The sequence below is a fragment of the Nyctibius grandis genome, chromosome 34 (assembly GCF_013368605.1).
Source record: "Nyctibius grandis isolate bNycGra1 chromosome 34, bNycGra1.pri, whole genome shotgun sequence".
Taxonomy (NCBI): Eukaryota; Metazoa; Chordata; class Aves; order Nyctibiiformes; family Nyctibiidae; genus Nyctibius; species Nyctibius grandis.
Genome location: NC_090691.1, coordinates 730,003 through 751,390, shown reverse-complemented (window position 1 = coordinate 751,390; position 21,388 = coordinate 730,003). Strand labels below are relative to the sequence as shown.

The following is a 21,388-nucleotide window of genomic DNA, read 5'->3' as shown; positions in this document are numbered from 1 at the left end:
GGCTTTACTATAGCCATGGGGTGAGACACGATAGATTGTTCATTAGGGGCTGAGGGAGGAGATGGAAGGAGATGATAGTCCACAGAAAGTCTGCTGGCCTTCTCTTTCCCCTTCATGGTATTCCCTGCACATAACAGATTAACGTAAGTAACTATTGTGTGGCATTTCACCTCGATTTTCATGGATTTTGATGTTATTTTTGAGTTTCTAGCCTTCCTACCTACCTCCTTCCTTCTTTTGCTTTTCCTCCCTTGCCTGTGGTATTTCTAAGGAATCGAGACCTTGATGATCAGATTCTGTGTACGTGCTGGGAACTCTGCCACTTCCTTTGGTTTTAACTAGTTGGCCAGTTTCACCTAAGCCACAGAGAGCAGTATGGTTCTCAGTTTTACTAGGACTGTATGAGTATTGTGAATAAAACCCAGGAGGACAGAAAGGAGATGGTCCACATAGGGGTAGACCATCTTGAAAGGCAGAATGCACTGAGAATTCAATATTTTCAAGCTATCAGATACTGAATTCAGGACCAACTCCATACCAAAACAAGCTTCATTTTTCCACTGTTCACAGGAAAAAAACAAACAAAAAACCCTCTTGATTTTCTATTAGTTTACTTATTTGTTAATTTTACAATACTTTTTTTTCCCCTGCAATTGAATGCATTTCCTCTCTTTTTATCCCTTTGGGTTTTTTTTCTTTTTTTCTTTTTCCCCCTTTCTTCTGTACTGTTTTTTACTCTTGTTTTATTTTTCCTTCTGATGGCCATTTTGGCAATCATGTTCACCATTATTCTTGCCAACAGTTTTATCAAAACTGTTTTTCAGCAAGAAGCTTGTGGTGACTGAGGAAGAACTTTTTAATAAAGTTTACTGCTCTACATGGCAAAGTTCAAATTTGGGTGGAGAGACAATGCTGAACGCTCAGCAGCTTTTCGTTTCTGTTTCTCTTTGTTTTTTGCTGAAAATAAAACCATTCCCAGGGTATAAAACTCCCCTCTAATCTAACTCTTCCGCTGACCTTTATTTCCTGTATGCCTCCTCCTTTATCACCATCTTCATGCTGCCTTCTCCCCGCCCCGTCCTCATCAGAAGGTTAAAGCCACTTTGCAGAGGTGTTTCAGCATTCTCTAGGGTGTGTTTTTTCTCCTCCTGAAATGTATGCTTAAAATAGGTTAGAACAGTTGAGAAACACTTGTTTTTTCTCCATTGACTGTAAAGGGATTCTTGGGTAGGTCACTCATTTGCGATACCTTTCATATAGGTTATAACGTATTCCTACTCTAACCCCCCCACACCAAGCTTGGTATTGCTCTATAAAAGGGTATCTTCCTGCTACAGGTTAACTCTCTTCTCTTTTCTGTTTGCCTTCCAGAATTTTGGGGAGTGCCCCCATTCATCTCTTTTCTTATCCTTCTGTGTTCTTTCTCTGGGTCTCCTTTTAACATTGTTTCCTCCATTGACCAACTTCCCTTGCTCACTGAAACTTGGGTGCAGATATGTTGAACTGTACGACGGTTACACTGTTCCTCCTCTTGGGCTTCCCCTCCCTCCACTATCAGGAGCGCCTAATAGCAATCGCTTTCCTGGCTTCATACCTGGTGATCTTAGCTGGAAACCTGATGATAATTTTCCTCATTCTTTCTGAAAGAGACCTCTACACACCCATGTACTTTTTCCTCTGTAACTTCTCCTTGTTGGAAATCTTCATTGCAACATTCATCATACCCAGAGCAGTAGGGAGCTTGCTGACGGGCAGCAAGGCCATCTCCTACTCAGCTTGCTTAACTCAGTGCTACTTCTACTACCTCTTGGGCTCCATCGAGTTTCTCCTTCTGGCTGTCATTTCCTATGACCGTTACGTGGCCATATGTTACCCTCTGTCCTGGTTTGGCCTAAACCAGGCCGATTTTCCTTTCAGTGATTTTTACTTTCAGCTAAGTCTCCTCTAAATAACTGCACTTTCTGAAACTAACTGCATGTTTTTGCAGACAGTGTCTGCTTCCAGGACTGATAACGCTCGAAGTTTGTAGTTATCGCTGAGGCACCGGTAGGGATGTTGTGCAGTAAGGCTCTTGCTGTACTTTTTTCTTAGAGAAACCAAGGTCACCGCTGGATTCCTCACTGCTTACAAGTGAAAAGCTGAAGGGAGGGTCGCAGCTGCAGGGGGGAGCAGACAGGGCAGGTGACCCAAAATTGACCAACGAGGGTATTCCATCCCAGACACGTCATTCTCGGTATAAAGCGGGGGGATCACGAGGGTCTCTCCCCTCTTGCTCGCTCTTGCTTTTTCTGCTATGGCTGGTGTCCAAGGAGGACTCCGACTGTTTTCCTGCTGCCCCCGATTCTGATCTGCATCCCTGAATCCAGCTCTCGACCGTCGCTAGGCCCAGCCTGGGCCTTCCCGGAGCCTGCCCTGCAGTGCCGGTGGTGACGTTGCCGACATCGGGGGAGCTCGATCTTGGTTTTGTATATATATTTGTATATATTTGATTATTCCAATATTATTATTATACTCTTTTTCATTATTATAGGTTTATTAAAACTGTTTTAACTTTCCAACCCGTAAGTCTCTCTCCCTTTTCCCTTTCCCTTTCCCTTTGGGTGGGGGGGGAGGGTTAACAGAGAGCGTCTGCTGCAGGTTTAATCGCCAGCCCAGCTTTAAACCGTGACAGATTTAATTGGCGCCCAACGTGGGGCACGAGAGAAGCTCCAACAGGTTCCTCTGATAAGTCGAATCCCGGCTCCGGCGGGAGGAGACCCGGAGAGCTCAGCTGAGAGAGTATCAGATTTCTTCCTTTGAGATTTACGAGGGGTTGGAAATTAAAACAGATAGGGAAGATGCTGATGTCATTTTTGAGTACTGTGTTATCTCGTCTTTTTATGGAGTTTCTTTCACAGTTGAGTATTGCAATGATGCCTTACCTGCCGTGGGCACTGTGTTATTGTTTGCTTCTTATGAATGTTTACATGCGGTTTAGCAGTGGGCGCTGGTCGAAATGTATTGTTTTGGTATGGGGTTTGATACTGATTTATGCTGTGATAAACTGGGCAGTTCCTATTCCGATCTCTTATCTCTATAACACAATGATGGGCAGTTTTAATCGCGAATCAGTAGCAGCGACTTCATCTGCACGCTCCAGGCGTCCTTTAGCTGATTCTGTTAATGATTACACTTCCAGTTTTACTTCAGGAAATAGTACCTTCTCCTTTTCTGCCAAGCTGGTTCCTCTAGATTTTGTGAAATTAGGATGGTGCTGTCTAGGTGGCATGTTTTTATTTTCGGTTGTCCTGAATGTGTTTCTGATGTGGGATAAGATTAAATATCGGTGCAGGGACAGGTGTAGGTGTTATGCAGCCACCTCAGATCCTACAGCGTGTGCTGCCGCTACAGCTCGCACCGCAGCTGCTACACCCCCCAAGATGGCCACTGCAGTTACTCAGACTCTAACGAGTCTCAGCACTCCCACGACAGCCACTGCATCTACTCAGACCCCAGCATCTAACGAATCTGTACCAATTGCTCCTGTAACCAGGAAGAAATACCAAAAGAAATCAGCTCGTGAAGAGGAGGATGATGACTCAGAGCCTTCTAAGGCAGAGCCATCACATGACCCAGGTGAGGGCCCTTCTCAGGCAGAGTCAGGGCCCGACACAGATGGGGGTTCCCTTGATCGTCATTTTAAAGCAGACCCATCACAGAAGAAAGGTCGTTCTAAAGCAGAACTATCACAGGAGGAGGACTCGGATGTAGAGATAACCTACCACTCCTTATCCCTGAAGGACCTGAGAAATATAAGGAAAGATTTCAGCCGTTATGATGGTGAGCCAATTATTACCTGGCTGCTCCGATGCTGGGATAATGGGGCAGATAGCATGCAATTAGATGGCAGAGAAGCCAGACAGTTGGGATCCCTGTCCAGAGATGGTGGTATTGATAAGGCGCTTGCAAGAAAGTCAAACACTATCAGTCTCTGGAGGCGACTCTTGTCAGCTGTAAAGAGCAGGTATCCCTATAAAGATGATGTTATGAGCCACCTGAGCAAATGGACCACTATAGAAAAAGGTATTAACTACCTTAGACAACTAGCTGTGCAAGAGATCATTTATAGACACCCACGGGACATTGTAGATCCTGTAGATCCTGATGAAGTGGAATGCAACCGATCCATGTTCCGGAAGGTTGTGAAGAATGCTCCACCGACATATACCCATACATTGTCAATATTAGTCTGGGGAGAAAATGCTATGGCACGACCTAGTGTGGATGAAATGGCTAACTGTATGCGACAGTATGAAGATAGTATTTCTTCCCCACTGCAGGCCCGTGTCTCGGCTGTGGAAAAACTGACAAAGGAAAACAAGGACTCATTTAAACAACTGTCAGACAAACTCTCCAGGATAGAGAATAAACTTGACTCTCTACCTACACAGGCACGCGTTGCAGCTGTTAGGAGAAAACTCCCTCCTACAGGACCAGCTCAAAGGAAACGGAACACATCACGAGGTATCCTGTGGTTTGCCCTGCGTGGTTATGGGGAGGACATGAACAGATGGCATGGACAACCTACCAGTACCCTACAGGCACGAATACGTGAGTTGCAAGCTAAAAGAAATACCAGAGAGAATTTTTCTAGGAGGATGGCTGCTCCAGTTACCAGTGAGCAGGACCCCAGTCAGGGGAGATGGGCCTCAAATTCCTTTTTCCAAAGTGTGAATAGGAGAAATGAAGGTCCAGTCCCTGTGAGCAGCACAAATCCATTTCTTGATTAGGGGGGGCCCTGCCTCCAGCCAGGTGGAGGAAAGGGACAACAGAGTTTATTGGACTGTGTGGATTCGATGGCCTGGCACATCAAAACCACAAAGGTATCGAGCCTTGGTAGACACTGGTGCACAGTGCACCCTAATGCCATCGGATCATAAAGGGGCAGAACCTATCAGTATTTCAGGAGTAACAGGAGGATCTCAAGTGTTATCTGTATTGGAGGCCGAAGTGAGCCTAACTGAAAATGAATGGAAAAAGCACCCCATTGTGACTGGCCCAGATGCTCCGTGCATCCTTGGCATAGACTACCTCAAGAGAGGGTATTTTAAGGACCCAAAAGGGTATAGATGGGCCTTTGGTATAGCAGCTGTAGAGACTGAGGACATTAAACAGCTGTCTACCTTGCCTGGCCTCTCAGAGGATCCTTCTGTTGTGGGGTTGCTGAAGGTTGAAGAACAACAGGTGCCAATTGCTACTACCACGGTGCACCGACGACAATATCGCACCAATCGAGACTCCCTGATCCCCATTCATAAACTGATTAGACAATTAGAAAATCAAGGAGTGATTAGTAAGACTCGCTCACCCTTTAATAGTCCTATATGGCCAGTGCGAAAGTCTGATGGAGAATGGAGATTAACTGTGGACTATCGTGGCCTAAATGAAGTTACGCCACCACTGAGTGCTGCTGTGCCAGACATGCTAGAACTTCAATACGAACTGGAGTCAAAGGCAGCCAAGTGGTACGCCACCATAGACATTGCTAATGCATTTTTCTCTATTCCTTTGGCACCAAAGTGCAGGCCACAGTTTGCTTTCACCTGGAGAGGTATCCAGTACACCTGGAATCGACTGCCCCAGGGGTGGAAACACAGTCCTACTATTTGCCATGGACTGATCCAGACTGCACTAGAAAAGGGTGGATCTCCAGAACATTTGCAATACATTGATGACATCATTGTATGGGGTGATACAGCAGCAGAAGTTTTTGACAAAGGGGAGAAAATAATCCAAATTCTTCTGAAAGCTGGTTTTGCCATAAAAAGAGGCAAGGTCAAGGGACCTGCCCGGGAGATCCAGTTTTTAGGGATTAAATGGCAAGATGGGCGTCGCCAGATCCCGATAGAGGTGATCAACAAAATAACAGCTATGTCCCCACCTACTAACAAAAAGGAAACACAAGCCTTCTTAGGCGTTGTGGGTTTCTGGAGAATGCATATTCCAGATTACAGCCAGATTGTACGCCCTCTTTATCAAGTGACCAGAAAGAAGAATGATTTTCAGTGGGGTCCTGAACAACGACAGGCCTTTGAACAGATTAAACAAGAGATTGTGCATGCAGTAGCCCTTGGACCAGTCCGTACGGGACAAGATGTTAAAAATGTGCTCTACACCTCAGCTGGGGACAATGGTCCTACCTGGAGCCTCTGGCAGAAAGTACCAGGGGAGACTCGAGGTCGACCCCTAGGATTTTGGAGTCGAGGATACAAGGGTTCCGAGGCCAATTACACCCCAACTGAAAAAGAGATACTGGCAGCATATGAAGGAGTTAGAGCTGCTTCAGAGGTAATTGGTACTGAGGCACAACTTCTCCTGGCACCTCGATTACCAGTACTAGGCTGGATGTTCAAGGGTAAGGTTCCCACTACCCATCATGCAACTGATGCTACATGGAGTAAATGGATTGCATTAATTACACAGAGGGCTCGAATAGGAAACCCTAATCGCCCAGGAATCTTAGAAGTGATCATGGACTGGCCAGAAGGCAAAGACTTCGGAATGCCACCAGAAAAGGAGGTGACACGTGCTGAAGAAGCCCCACCATATAATGAACTACCAGAGGATGAGAAGCAGTATGCCCTGTTCACCGATGGATCCTGCCGTCTTGTAGGAAAGCATCGGAAGTGGAAAGCTGCTGTATGGAGTCCCATACGACGAATCACAGAAGCCACAGAAGGACAAGGTGAATCAAGTCAATTTGCAGAGGTAAAAGCCATCCAGCTGGCTTTAGGCATGGCTGAACGAGAAAAGTGGCCAAGGCTGTATCTTTATACTGACTCATGGATGGTAGCAAATGCCTTGTGGGGGTGGTTAAAGCAGTGGAAGCGAAGCAACTGGCAGCGTAAAGGTAAACCTATTTGGGCTGTTGAACTGTGGCAAGATATTGCTACTCGGCTAGAGAAACTAGTCGTGAAGGTACGTCATGTAGATGCTCACGTACCTAAAAGTCGGGCAACTGAGGAACATCGAAACAACCAACAAGCAGATCAGGCTGCTAAAGTGTTCCAAATAGATTTGGACTGGGAACATAAAGGTGAACTATTTTTAGCTCGGTGGGCTCATGACACTTCAGGTCATCAAGGAAAAGATGCAACATACAGATGGGCTCGTGACCGAGGGGTGGACTTAACTATGGACTCTATTGCACAGGTTATCCATGATTGTGAAACATGCGCCGCAATTAAGCAAACCAAACGGTTAAAACCTTTGTGGTATGGGGGGCGGTGGTTGAAATATAAATATGGGGAGGCCTGGCAAATTGACTATATCACACTCCCTCAAACCCGCCAGGGTAAACGCTATGTGCTTACCATGGTGGAGGCAACCACCGGATGGCTGGAAACATACTCTGTGCCCCATGCCACTGCCCTGAACACTATTCTGGGCCTTGAAAAGCAAATCTTGTGGCGACATGGCACACCAGAGAGAATTGAGTCGGACAATGGGACTCATTTCAAAAACAGTCTCATAGATAACTGGGCCAAAGAGCATGGCATCGAATGGGTATATCACATCCCCTATCATGCACCAGCATCTGGGAAAATTGAACGGTATAATGGGCTGTTAAAAACTACCCTAAAAGCAATGGGGGGTGGAACCTTTAAAAACTGGGATAAGCATTTGGCACAAGCTACCTGGCTAGTTAACACCAGAGGATCTATCAACCGAGCTGGCCCTGCTCAGTCAGATCTTTTACATACAGTAGAAGGGGATAAAGTCCCTGTGGTGCATGAAAGGAATCTGTTGGGGAAAACTGTCTGGGTTCTTCCTGCTACAGGCAAAGGTAAACCCATTCATGGGATTGCTTTTGCTCAAGGACCTGGATGTACTTGGTGGGTGATGCTGCAGGATGGTGGAGTCCGATGTGTCCCTGAAGGTGATCTGATCTTGGGTGAGAATACTTAATTCTGAACTGCATGATGTTAATTGCTGCATAATACTAACAGTGTTCATAAGTGTCTTTCAGGTTAAGACAGTGGTGACGAGACCAGAGCTAGCTGCAAGTGGCGTCCAGTAACCTCCTCGAGACTGACATCTTTAACCTGCAACCCGTGGGCATGAACTGTGACAAAACTCATACCATGTCTCCTGCCCTGAGAGACTCCTAGCCAGATGGAAACCCACAATCCTGAACTAAATGAACTTGATGAACTTTTTTTTTCTGTATAGAGATGAATCATAAACTAATGTTATCTGTATATATTTTAAAATGAAAAGTTAGTGGTGATCTGAGTATGACGTGAATGGTATGGAATAAGGGGTGGAATGTCCTGGTTTGGCCTAAACCAGGCCGATTTTCCTTTCAGTGATTTTTACTTTCAGCTAAGTCTCCTCTAAATAACTGCACTTTCTGAAACTAACTGCGTGTTTTTGCAGACAGTGTCTGCTTCCAGGACTGATAACGCTCGAAGTTTGTAGTTATCGCTGAGGCACCGGTAGGGATGTTGTGCAGTAAGGCTCTTGCTGTACTTTTTTCTTAGAGAAACCAAGGTCACCGCTGGATTCCTCACTGCTTACAAGTGAAAAGCTGAAGGGGGGGTCGCAGCTGCAGGGGGGAGCAGACAGGGCAGGTGACCCAAAATTGACCAACGAGGGTATTCCATCCCATACACGTCATTCTCGGTATAAAGCGGGGGGATCACGAGGGTCTCTCCCCTCTTGCTCGCTCTTGCTTTTTCTGCTATGGCTGGTGTCCAAGGAGGACTCCGACTGTTTTCCTGCTGCCCCCGATTCTGATCTGCATCCCTGAATCCAGCTCTCGACCGTCGCTAGGCCCAGCCTGGGCCTTCCCGGAGCCTGCCCTGCAGTGCCGGTGGTGACGTTGCCGACATCGGGGGAGCTCGATCTTGGTTTTGTATATATATTTGTATATATTTGATTATTCCAATATTATTATTATACTCTTTTTCATTATTATAGGTTTATTAAAACTGTTTTAACTTTCCAACCCGTAAGTCTCTCTCCCTTTTCCCTTTCCCTTTCCCTTTGGGTGGGGGGGGAGGGTTAACAGAGAGCGTCTGCTGCAGGTTTAATCGCCAGCCCAGCTTTAAACCGTGACACCCTCTTCAGTACCCCATGCTCATGAACAGTCAACTTTGCCTTCAGCTGCTGTTGGGCTCATGGACTGCAGGCTTCCTGGTCACCATTATCCCCACCATCCTGGTTGCCCGGCTGCCCTTCTGCAATGCCAATCATATTGACCACTTCTTCTGTGACAGCGTGCTTTTGATCAAGTTGTCCTGTGCAGAAACACAAATTGTGGAGCTGATCACCTTCATGGCCTCGTCCATCATCCTCCTCGTCTCACTGGGCATGACAGCACTGTCCTACCTATACATCATTAACACCATACTTAGGTTGCCCTCAGCTTCCTCACGGCACAAGGCATTCTCTACTTGCTCCTCTCATTTCACCATTGTCATCTTGGGCTATGGTAGTTGCATCTTCATGTATGTCCAGACTTCAAATCACCACATTTCCTATAACAAGGCAGTGGCCCTTCTCAACACAGTGGTAACTCCTCTGATGAGCCCCTTTATCTTCAGCCTGAGGAACCAGCAGATGAAAGATGCCCTCAAGGCCAGCTTAAAGAGAAGCATGATAACCTCCAGTAGACAGCTGCCTTTCTGAGAAGAGATTTTATAAGTGATAGAGAAAGTTTTAGGGAGGGCAGACACATGATTACGGTGCTTTGATGAAATGTCAGCCTTCTTTCTGAGAACAGTTTCCTGAAATTAATATAACAGGATCTCTGCTGCAACATAACATAATAAGAGGACCTAATTCTTACATCGGGATGCCTTTCAGGTGGCCTGGAAGTGCTTTACAAAAACTTGGTAATTACCACTAATGGCATTCTCTAAGTACCAAAACTAAAGCAAGAAGCAGCAAGCTAAGGAGTTTCTCCTTTCATGGCACACCAAGTTCTCAACAAGCTGCACCTTCCTCCAGTTCCGGTGCTGCTTTTGCTGGCTCCTAAATCTGGTTTCCTGATTATATTGGTAGTAGAGCCTTGCTGAACTTCTTTTTTTATTAGCAGAACAGAGAGAACTGTAATTGCTTTACTGTAATTGCTTTATTTGTCTACCAAATGGCACTAACACCTCCTCATTAACCTCCTGGTTAGTACAAGAACATCACTGAAATAAAGTCTATTTTATCCATTTAACATTACCTCTCTTTTAAACTGCTACAAAATCCAGAATATTTGGCAGTAATTTAGTTCTTGAGTAACAACGCAACTGTGTCTACATCAATCTTGCCAAAATAAGTCTAGTCCTTATGAGGCAATATTGTCAGCTCATGGAACAAATTCACACAGTGGAATTAGCACTTTCAAGCATAGACTTTTGTAACTTAAAATCTAAAAACCAGAGTTTATTGTCCAGCCTCCTTCAATAATCAATGGGGAGGAATCAGGACTCTAGAGGATGATACTGTCTCCTACTGTAGTGCTCTATAGCACTTCAGAGAAACTGTACTCCCCGTAGACTTGGAAGCTCAACTTTTCAATAGGCAAGGCCAGGTGCACTGAACTATATGCCAAGCAACATGTAATACTTTGCACAGGTGAGGGACACACCCTTGAGGTCCACCCTTTGAAGCCCCAAGGATTATGAGTAGACCTTAAGCTCTCTCCAAAAAAATGCCAGACCCCAAAACCCCTCTTCTCTAACCCCTGTTGTGGTTGACCAATGAGCCCCTACACCAGCCTAAGGCTCAGAGGAGATGGGCAAGGGCAATGTGCCTGTGAAGCTCAGAGAATAACATAGGGTGCAACGGACCACCACTGTTAAAGTGGAGTTATCTCAGCATGAAACAGACCGGAGGGTGGCCTTTGCTGTGGATCGACTGACTAGATTACAGTTGAGTGGATCAACTGGTGGTGTAAAGGTTTCCCCATGACATAGCCAGACCAGCATGAGGGGAGTGAATTCATAGCTCAGCCCAACACAGAGTGTAAAAACTAAACAGCTCACAAAAGGATTTCAAAGACAGCAAGGGGCTTGAACTGGCTTCAGTCAATGTATTCCTTCCTGGTGACTGGGGATGCGTAGCATCGTGATGGTGAGGACATTATAGAGACCGGTAATAGGAATCAAATTGGTATTGGGATTGAAGTGTGTATTGCAATTGCTATATTTTGCTAAGTGTAACTTACATTTGTATGGTGTGATGCAGTATATTTTGTATCACTCTGCTCAGTCAGAAATCCCGTGTAACATCAACCATCCTCAAATAAGTAAATTTGATATTGAACATTGCACTCTCCATGTGATGAACATCTAAGAGAACCTTGTCAGAAAATATTGGCCTCTGACATTGACTGGTGTCACAGACAGATATTCCTGAGGTTGAATATTATCTATTTTATTGATAACAATTTGGCAACACCAGGATTTCTGATTTAAGGTTATGCTCAAAAATAAGAACCTAATAGAAGTGACTTGGTCTGACTAGGAAGGGTAGTGATAAGATGGGCTGCGGATGGGGTCGCTACCATTAAAGAATTGTTGGGGAGTATTTATTGTACCCATTAAGGTGAATTAAATACACATTTGTGCTTAAACATAAAAATAAAAAAAAAAAAAAAAAGAGAGAACTGATAGTAGGCAATAATGTTACACTAACCCTAAGGTCTAAGATTTATCTAAACTTAAATATTTGTAGTAACACTGGATCAGAAGCCACGCATGATTTTGACAACCAGGTGAAATGACTACTACAGACATACAAAGAAACTAATCACATATTAGTGGCCCACAAGAATTAAACTCTAATGGTACCCAATGAGAACATCATAATGGACTGTAACTTCTCTGTAAACACCAGTAATAGCCAATGGGTAAGTGTATGTACATGGAAAAAACTAAGGTAGCCCGTGCTCCTGTTTGTGTATCATAATTATAACACATCCCAAACCACCTCTTAGCAACAGTACTCCTCACTTAATGCAATTGCAAGGTGGATGACAGCCTTAATGACAATGAAGGTACATTTAAACCTGACCAATGTGCACATTAGTACATGGAATAAGGTTTGTGCTGATCATAGTTACCATAGATTTGTGCTGATTTCATCGTATCCCTATTATCTGTTTTTCTCTGTGGGTATATTCACATCTTTCTAGATTATGTTCATATATCTATTTCCATAGTTTTAGCTAAAACTGTAGATATATGTGGATGTAAATGTATAGGTGTGTCCAGTTACTCAACAAAATGCATTTCCTACCAGGACTCTCAAGTGAGAATCTCTGTTCTGAGGAATTACTGTATTTATACTATCTTTGCCACCCCATCCTCTGCCCCACTGGCCAATGGACAAGGATTCCCTCAGCTGCCTTCCTTATGCTGACAACACATTCAGAGAAGCCCTTCTGAGTGCCCTCCTCATGCATGGCCATTTCCAGCTACTGCTGAGCTTTGGCTTTGCTGGCACCATCCCTGCACCCACAGGCCAGGTGTCTCTCTGTCTCCTGGGCAGTCTGTTCTCCCTCCAGCCTACCTGAAGTTTTTTCTGATGTTTGACCTTCTAGTCAGGGGGGTTCCTGTTCATCCATGTTGACCTCTTGCCAGGCCCTGCTCAACTCACTGCACATCAGATTGGCTTCTTCCTGGGCTTTGAGGACATTGTCGCTGAAGATCCAAGAGGATCTCACAGCCCCTTTGTCCTCCAGGACAGTCCAAGCAGATCCTCAGCAAACTGAAATCAGCGATCCTGCAGTCCTGCAGTCATTCTGCTAGTTGTCCTACTTCTCCACCAACTCATTGGTCATTGCAGCCACAGCTGCCCTCATCCTTCCCATCCCCAGCCAGATCCACTTTGTCAATAAGAGACCAGCTCTAGTCAGCTCATGGACTGTCTCTGTCAAAATGCTGTCTTCCACACCCTGCAGGAATCTCCTGGTTTGCTTGTGCCCAGCCCTGCTGCCCTTCCAGCAGATTGTGGGGTCCTTTCTCCAAGGGAAGTCTCTGTGCACACCAGCCTCCCCTTTTCACAGAGCTGACATCTACTTCCTCATCTGCCTGCCTGATTTCCTGACAGGAGCCCTGGCCAACAATGGCTGCCCTCCCATCACTCCAGCTGTCCCACCAGGGCTCTGCAGTCCCTGTGGGCGAGCGTGTTTCTGCCTGCCCAGCAGAAATTACACTGCTGGGGAGGGGAGGGGAGAGGAGAGGTGTGTAAGTGTGTGGGAGGTTGGCTGGGAGGCTACTTCTGCTGCAGGAAGAGAGAGATGTCAGGAGAGACATCATAGCTGGGAGGTTGATTTTGAGGTCACCTCTTTTGCAACCTGATTGAATTGCAGCAGGCAGGCAGGTACTATGACATCATCAAGCACATCACAAACCCCAACATGACACAGATGACTGTGTCTCAGAGAGAGTAGATGTGGGTAACACCAACATGGTTGGGTGGCTGCTTGGAGGTCACCTCATGACAGCAATGGCATCATGAGGTCCTCAGAAGCACCAGAAGTGAAGGCTGCAGGCAGATGAGTGAGCCCCTGGTCAGGCCCTGCCCTGAGGTGAAGACTCTCGCACATCAGATGGGAACATATGGGACATGGCATGAGGAACTGTGGTATGTGACAGAGATCCGTGTGAGAAGGGACTAGAAGTCCAGTCAGCACCATATGTCCCAGCTGGATCCCACAAGTGGCTGAAGAGCAGATACATGAACAGAGGCCAAACTGCACAGGGAACTGGAGGGGAGCATTAGGGAGCTTCTGGTTAGTCAAGTCTTGTAAGGCCAGCGGTGCCAGGGGAACCCATCAGTGATGCTGTTTAAGGCCCAGATGACTTAGGCAATGTTATCCCAACTACCAAATGATGGTACGAATGGAACAAAGCTGATACCTTTGTGGAAAAAAGTAATGGGTGGCAGTTGTTAATTGGGGAGGGTCCTGGGGGACAGAAAGGGAGGGATCCGGGTGGAGTGGGAGGATGAAACCTGTGGATGGGGAGGGATGCAAGGGGCCAGCTGCAGCTGATCTCAGTGCTGATCTGTCCAAACAGAGCTGCTTGCAGGACAGAAGAAAAGTTCCCCTTTCTGGACATCTGAGTACTACCAGACGTTCTTTGATTTGGACACATACCAGGTCCTGGACAGAATCAAAGGTTCTGTTTTCCCAGTACCAGTGAAGAACTTTGTAAGGCTGTATATCTGCAGCAATCCTGACCTTTACGGTCCCTTTTGGATATGTGCCACACTCGTCTTTACCATTGCTGTTAGTGGCAATCTCTCTAATCTCCTCATCCATCTGGGCAAGACAACATACCACTATGTGCCAGAGTTCAGAAAAGTGTCCATAGCAGCAACGATGATTTATGTCTATGCTTGGCTTGTTCCGCTTGCTCTCTGGGGATTCCTGATGTGGAGGAACAGTAAAGTTATGAATATTGTCTCCTACTCATTCCTGGTGATAGTGTGTGTATATGGCTACTCCCTCTTCACTTACATGCCCACAGCAGTTTTATGGAACGTTCTGCAGAAAGTGGTGCGCTGGGTGCTGGTGATGTTCTCCCTGTGCCTTTCAGGGTCTGATTTGATGATGACATGTAGGCCCGCTGTCTGAGATTACAACCAGAGGATCACTCTGGTGACCATGGGGACCATTGCTCTGCTTCATGCCCTGCTGGCTGTTGGCTGTCTGGCATACTTTTTTGATGCCCCTGAAGTGGATTTTCCTGTACCTATTATCATTGCTCACAGTGGAAGAACAGTAACAAAGAGTCAGTAAATAAGATTATGATGCCTGTTTCTCCATCTGTACAGTAATTTAATGTATAAAACCTGTGCCCAATCACCATGGTGTGTCCTGCCTTATTCTTAACCTCTGCTCCTGGCTATTTGCTGGGTGAGTGTGCTCATTAGTGTGTGCTCGCGCGAGCGCGTTTGTGTGTGTGTGAATGTACGTACATGCTTTGCTGGCCGCTTCCAAGTGGGGCTGGTTGGAAGAGGAGGACACCAGGATGTGGAGAGACCCAAGGCTGAAGTTGCCAAGTGAGTAATGGCTCCAAGAATGCATAGGACACCTGGGCAGAGCAAAACTCAGGCCCTTACTGGAGTGACCGTGGGTGTGTGTGCCCATGGGTAAGTGCTGCAGAGGATGACCAGACCACTCATGGCCTTCACACCAGATCAGCCTGAGAAGGCAACAGGATGGGGACAGTTGTGCTGTCCATGGTTGTGTGTGTTCTGTTGTTGGTGCGGTGGCTGCAAAGGTGCTGTTCCCTGTTGAAGTTGGTTTGCGTATGGTTGGGTTTCTCCATCTTTTTTCGTTGCAAACATCGTTATTTAGCACTTTCCATTTGGATGTTTCCACCTTGGGTGATCCCTCACTTAGTGGGGCTCCAATCACCGCTTACCGCAGGCACACGCTGTCCCCGTAGAACACCAAGAATCTCCATGAAGCTCTAGATTACCTTCCTGGAGAATTTCTTCTGCACTGGCATGTCTTAAAAAGCCCTGGGTATGTACCTCACTGACCATTCACGGTCTCCACAGTCACCACACACCAATGGGTGAGTCCAAAATCCAGTCCTCAGGCTCTAAGTGCTACCAATGGGACCATGAGCTTTTCTCTTCCAACTGGACGGAGAATTAAGCCCTTTTGGGGTGAAATTCCTTGAGCCTTTTGTTGACATCAGCTTTGGAAGAAGAGCACAAATGTCAGTCACTGGAGAAATCCCATTTTATTTCAGAGATGTGATGAGAGTGACAGCTCAGTCCCTGTGAAAAACACACTTTTATATCAGCTCCAGGATAGACAGAGCAGGTTCATTCCCCAAGAGAAGTAAGATGCATTCAGTCATTTATGTGGGAAAATAACAAAAACTAATAACAATATAGATAATGATAACAAATGATAAAACAGCAAACAAAGAACAGGCCTGTAATGGGGCACCATGGGAGTCATTCCTGAAGAGCAATGAAAAATTTACCACTATTGAGAACTATCCCTGAAATAACTTTCCTGATGGACTCCTTGAGCTCCTGGTTCCTCATGCTGTAGATGAGGGGGTTCACTGCTGGAGGCACCACAGAATACAGAACTGCCACCACCAGATCCAGGGATGGGGATGAGATGGATGGAGGCTTCAAGTAGGTAAACATACCAGTGCTGATAAACAGGGAGACCACGGCGAGGTGTGGGAGGCACGTGGAAAAGGCTTTGTGGCGTCCCTGCTCAGAGGGGATCCTCAGCACAGCCCTGAAGATCTGCACATAGGACAGCACAATGAAAACAAAACAACAGGAAAATACAAAAGCACTAAACATGACAAGTCCAACTTCCCTGAGGTCGGACTGTGCGCAGGAGAGCTTGAGGATGTGGGGGATTTCACAGAAGAACTGCTCCACAGCATTGCCTCGGCAGAGGGGTAGTGAAAATGTATTGGCCGTGTGCAGCAGAGCATTGAGAAACCCACTGCCCCAGGCAGCCGCTGCCATGTGGACACAAGCTCTGGTTCCCAGGAGGGTCCCATAGTGCAGGGGTTTGCAGATGGCAACGTAGCGGTCGTAGGCCATGACGGTGAGAAGATATAATTCTGCTGACAAAAAAAACGAAAAGAAAAAGACCTGGGCAGAACATCCTGAGTAGGAAATGGTCCTGGTGTCCCAGAGGGAATTGGCTATGGATATGGGGACAGTCGTGGAGATGGAGCCAGGGTCAAGAATTGAGAGATTAAAGAGGAAGAAGTACATGGGTGTGTGGAGGCAGTAGTCGCAGGCTATAGCGGTGATGATGAGGCCATTGCCCAGGAAGACAACCATGTAGATGCCCAGGAAGAGCCAGAAGTGCAAGAGCTGCAGCTCCCGCGTGTCTGCAAATGCCAGGAGGAGGAACTGGGTGATGGAGCTGCTGTTGGACATTTGCTGCCTCTGGGCATGGGGACCTGCCCAAGGAGTAAAAGGAATAAAAATTTTAGTCAGATTTCTCTAAGCAAAATACATTCAGTTTCTCATAGAAATCCCCAAAATGCCTCTCCCCTTTCAGGAAGACTTTTGGCAGGTGCCTTTCACGAGCTGTGGTTGGTGCAGGCTGATGGTGTCTCTTGGAGCAGGAGGTTCTGCTGTGGGCTCTGCGGGACTCTGTCCTGCCCTACAGCAAGAGGTAAATAGAAGCACAGTGTGATCTCACATGAAATCCACTCATGATATCAAAGACCTTTTCAGCATTTCTGCTCCCAGTTCACCCAGCTGCAGAACAGAGCTGAGGGGATTTTGTTTTGTCTTCTGCTTTACTTGCCCCACCAAACCTGAGGAGTGTTTTTAAGGCAGAAATCCTTGGCATTTCTGCTGCACTGCAAGAGAAATCTGGAGGATCCAGAGAGCCAAAGGGACTGTCCGTTAGTGCAGACTGAGGACAGTCAGTCTGTCCATCAGCTCTGGTGTCAGCTTCTCTGTGGTGTCATCTCTTCGAGCTGTAGGACGTTCCCCCCAGATGTTCCCCTGAGCAGAAACTGCACACTGCTGAGAGCAGAGGAATCCAGTTACCAAGTACTGGTCTCCAAACCTCTCACCCCATCTCATCGTACCTGAGGAGGATCTCAGCTCTCCCCTCCCAGCTATGGACACACAGGGCTCAGCACAGCTGCCTGCATACAGACGATGAACAGCATTTCCATGGCCTTAGCACCTAAGTGTCTTCATGGGACTGCTAGATAACACAGAGGTGTCATGGGAGAGGTGTTTGCTTGTGGAGGGCAGCCTGCACCCCAGCAGGAACCCCCACGGAAGGAGTCAAATATCCTAAATTTGGGGTGTCCTGAAAGGACAATCTGCTCATTTGCATTGCCCTGAACCCACAGATTAGGTGAAGACTTGGACACTTCACTCCCCTGGATACATCTGCATGGCAGGAACCACATGACCCACTGTTCTCTGAATTGCAGCTTAACCCCAACCTCATCCCAGAAGGTCCAGTGAGAAGAACAAGGTAAGGAAAGACAGGAGAGGAAAAAGGCAGAAATGCCACAGTGCTGCTGTAGATGGAACCAGGAGGAAGGCAGACAGTCAGGTATTTGGTAATTACTCCTTTGAAGGGATGAAGCTGCTGAGAAAGTGACTGACCAGCCATGGCCTTAAGAACAGACATGTGAGAAGAGACCAAGGGTTTGCTCCTTGGTAGGCGTCTGCACTGCAGGGGATAGCAAGGAGTTGTCCAAATCCCCCTTCCCATGGCGTTTCTGGGAGCAGAACCTGCTCCATCCCTGCCCATTTCTCTGCTGCCTGGAGCTTGTCCCTGCCGAGAGCTGCTCCTCTGTCCCTGGGTCTCCTCCCTGTCTGTACTCACAGAGCCCATCCCAGACACTGTGTGCTCAGCTCTGCCCTGCAGACACCTTCTGGCAGTGAGGCACTGCCCAGGGACATCTCTGTGTGTGCAGGAGCTGAGGAGAAGCTCAGACAAGTGCTAATGAGAACTGGGGTCTCAGTGCTTTTCAAGAGCAGAGAACTAAATTCCCATCTCCCACTGCCCAGCCAGCCAACCAAGAGTGGAAAAATGAAAGCACAGACTCTTTGCCTCTCAGCTAAATGCTGCCTTGATGTCATTCTTCAAAGGGACCCTCGGCAATTGCTGTGGGGGTGATCTGGAGCTCTGAGCAGCCCTGTAACACACAGCACGCTCTCACCAGCATAAGCACCCTCCCTGTCCTGAAGGGGGTCGATCTTTCCACCCACAGCTTCTCCCTGCAGCACCATAGGGAGCTCCCCAGGCAGGCTGAGTGCTGACCCTGGCAAGCAGCAGAGTCCCTGCCCTAGCACACAGCCTCCTTGGATGCAGGGACTCTACTCTGAAGGACAGCCCTGGGCACCCCTCACTGCACACCCGGTATCACATCCCTGAAGCCATCCCTCAGAGAAGGCAGCCATCACACCCAGTCCTTTGACGGTGCAGTGGGGAATCCCTGCTCTGGAGCATGTCCTTCCCCTCTACACTAAAGAAACTCCGAGGGTCTTCCTGACAGATTCCATAACTGTGGCATGTACCAGCTTTAGGACATCCTTCAAGGAACTGCAGCTGTGCTGCTTTACACCCAGAGACTTACTGTATTTAGAGCTGTGAAGATTCCTCCCCTAGTGAACACTCGGTGCTCTTCCCACTCCGGACTGCCATCTCTCTCTGCCTCCCTTGTCTCTCCTCACTGCCTGCAGGCAGTGCCCTCAGCCCTGCTGCGCTCTGCAGAGGAGATGCTCCTGGGCAGAGCTGTCTCTCTGCAGCGCTGCCCATTGTCCATGAACTCCCTCCTTCCCAGGAACCCAGCCCAGCTCAGCAGCAGAGGACCAGCCCAAGGCAGCACTTTCTCTGTCCCCTCTGGGCTCCCTCCAGGTGTCCCTGGGGCTCCAGGGGAACCTGCTATGAAACAGGCTGAGGTAATCACTGGTGTTCCCTCTCTCACCGCTGCAGAGACATTTCTTTCCAGCAGTGGCATTTCACCTATTAGAAAATGATATGAGCACGAGAGTCACTTTTTCTTGTCCCATGAGTAGACAGGACACCAAGAAGATTACAGCGAAGGATCTAATTTCTCCAGGCTGGGGCAGACATCTTCAGTTGTGTGAATTTAGACATTTTATTCGGGTTTGTAGTCCTAGGGCTAGGAAGACATTCAGCAATCTTTTGACCATGTCTCTGCTCTGAAGCAAAGCCTTTGCACACAAGGACACTTGGTACCAGGGTTCCTTATGGCAAGTCAGAGCTCGCCTGGTGCCACAGCTGGGGCTGCTTCAGCCCAAACGTGAGGCAATGCCCTCAGCCAGGGTCACATACGGGGTGAGCTGGAGCCGTTAGTGCTGGAGACAGAGCTGTGCCACTGATGGAATAAACTGCCAAGGCACAGTGGCAGAGGATAGCTCATCTGGTCTTCAAGGACAGCATCCTCCAAACACAGCAACAGTCCACATCCAAACTCAGTCTAAACCTATAAAGCAATTCAAGGGCACCGTAACGAGCTGTTACTACTTCAGGAACAGTTAAAGAAGAAACAAAGACAATGTGTGGCCACTCCTGAATTTAATAAGGGCTAGGGGTGAGATTCTCTATGTCTTCTTGTTCTCCATCTTCACCAGCAAGGCCTCCCAGGCCTCTGTGACTCGAGGCAGGAATCTGGAGGAGAACAACCAGCAGTGGATGGGGATCAAGTCAGGGGTCACTTGAACTAACGCAGTCCTTATCAGTCTATGGGAGAGGAGAGGAGGCATCCCAGGGAGCTGAGACAGCAGGCCAATGTCACAGTGAAGCCACTCTCCTCATGTTTGAGAGGTCATGGAGACTGTGGGACATCCCTGATGACTGGCAGCACTCACACATTGCATGCACTTTTCAAAACCTGCCAATGGATGAGCAGGGGAACTAAAGGCTGGGCCCCAGAGCACATCCACTCGGACCCCAATTTGGGGTGTCTGAAAGAGAAGGAGACTGGGTTTACCCAGGGTAGTTTGTGCCTGGCCATTCTCTTTGCTTTCTGTGATGAAAGGACAGGATTGCTGGACATGGGGAGAGCAGTGGTGGTCTCTTACCTGGAAGTCAGCAAGGCATTCAGCATCATCCCCCACAATACCCTTGTGCCCAAGTTAGGATATTATGGTCTACATTGATGTTTAAGTCGATGTGTAAAAAACAAGCTGGGTGGTTGGGCTTGGAAGGATGCTAGATAAAGGGAGAAACTTTTCAATCGTGAGCATACTCAAGCACTGGAAGCTCTTTCCCAGGGAGCGTGCATCCTCTCTATCCCGGAAAGTGACCAAGATGTGTTTGGACAAAGCCCTGAGTAATCTGGTCTGACTCTACTTAGAGCAGGAGGTTGGTTGGGACACCTCCCAAGGTCCCTTTGAGCCTGAATGATGCTGTCCTTCCTACCCTTTCATGTTTTCAAATTACGGAAAGCTCTCAGGTTCTCTCTGACCGCCAAAATAATTCACATTAGGTGCAGGGCTGCTTCACAAGTACCCTGACCTAAACCAAACCTGACTGCATCTTCTGCGTCCCTTTGCATTTGGCCCAACCCAAGTTCTTCTTTTTTTTGCTATCTGCATACCCTTCCAAAAAGAACAGCCTACCTTGTTAATCCTTCCAGAGCAGGTTGCTCAATAGGTTTCAGCATCCATGTACAGAGTCTGCACATCAGCCAGGCATCAAAGCCACCATTACAGAAATGGAGACAAGGCACAGGACCAGCTCCTTGAACCCAGGGATCGGCATGCCATGCCACCTGAAATTCCTGGGAACACCTAAACTTTAAGTGCAGAGAAGTTTGAGTCCTTGTTAGATGTCCTGGCCTGTGTCCTGACCCATGTGGTGCTTCAGGCTGTGAAGAGAATCAAACCCAACTTATTGGCT

General features: G+C 47.4%; 2 protein-coding genes and 1 pseudogene across 2 annotated transcripts; 2 read left to right on the top strand and 1 right to left on the bottom strand.

The window, feature by feature from the left end:
- The first annotated feature begins 1,495 nt into the window (after positions 1–1,495).
- Positions 1,496–9,672, top strand: LOC137675515 (olfactory receptor 6E1-like). The gene is made up of 3 exons (XM_068421643.1): positions 1,496–1,878; positions 2,220–2,223; positions 9,112–9,672. The coding sequence occupies exons 1-3, from the start codon at positions 1,496–1,498 to the stop codon at positions 9,670–9,672; spliced, it is 948 nt and encodes a 315-aa protein (XP_068277744.1).
- Positions 9,673–14,056: 4,384 nt separating this feature from the next.
- On the top strand, positions 14,057–14,620 carry LOC137675513 (protein YIPF1 pseudogene; annotated as a pseudogene).
- A 1,340-nt stretch (positions 14,621–15,960) lies between these two features.
- On the bottom strand, positions 15,961–16,920 carry LOC137675530 (olfactory receptor 14C36-like). The gene has a single exon (XM_068421658.1). It carries the CDS (start codon positions 16,918–16,920, stop codon positions 15,961–15,963), a length of 960 nt encoding a protein of 319 aa, XP_068277759.1.
- Positions 16,921–21,388: the final 4,468 nt, after the last annotated feature.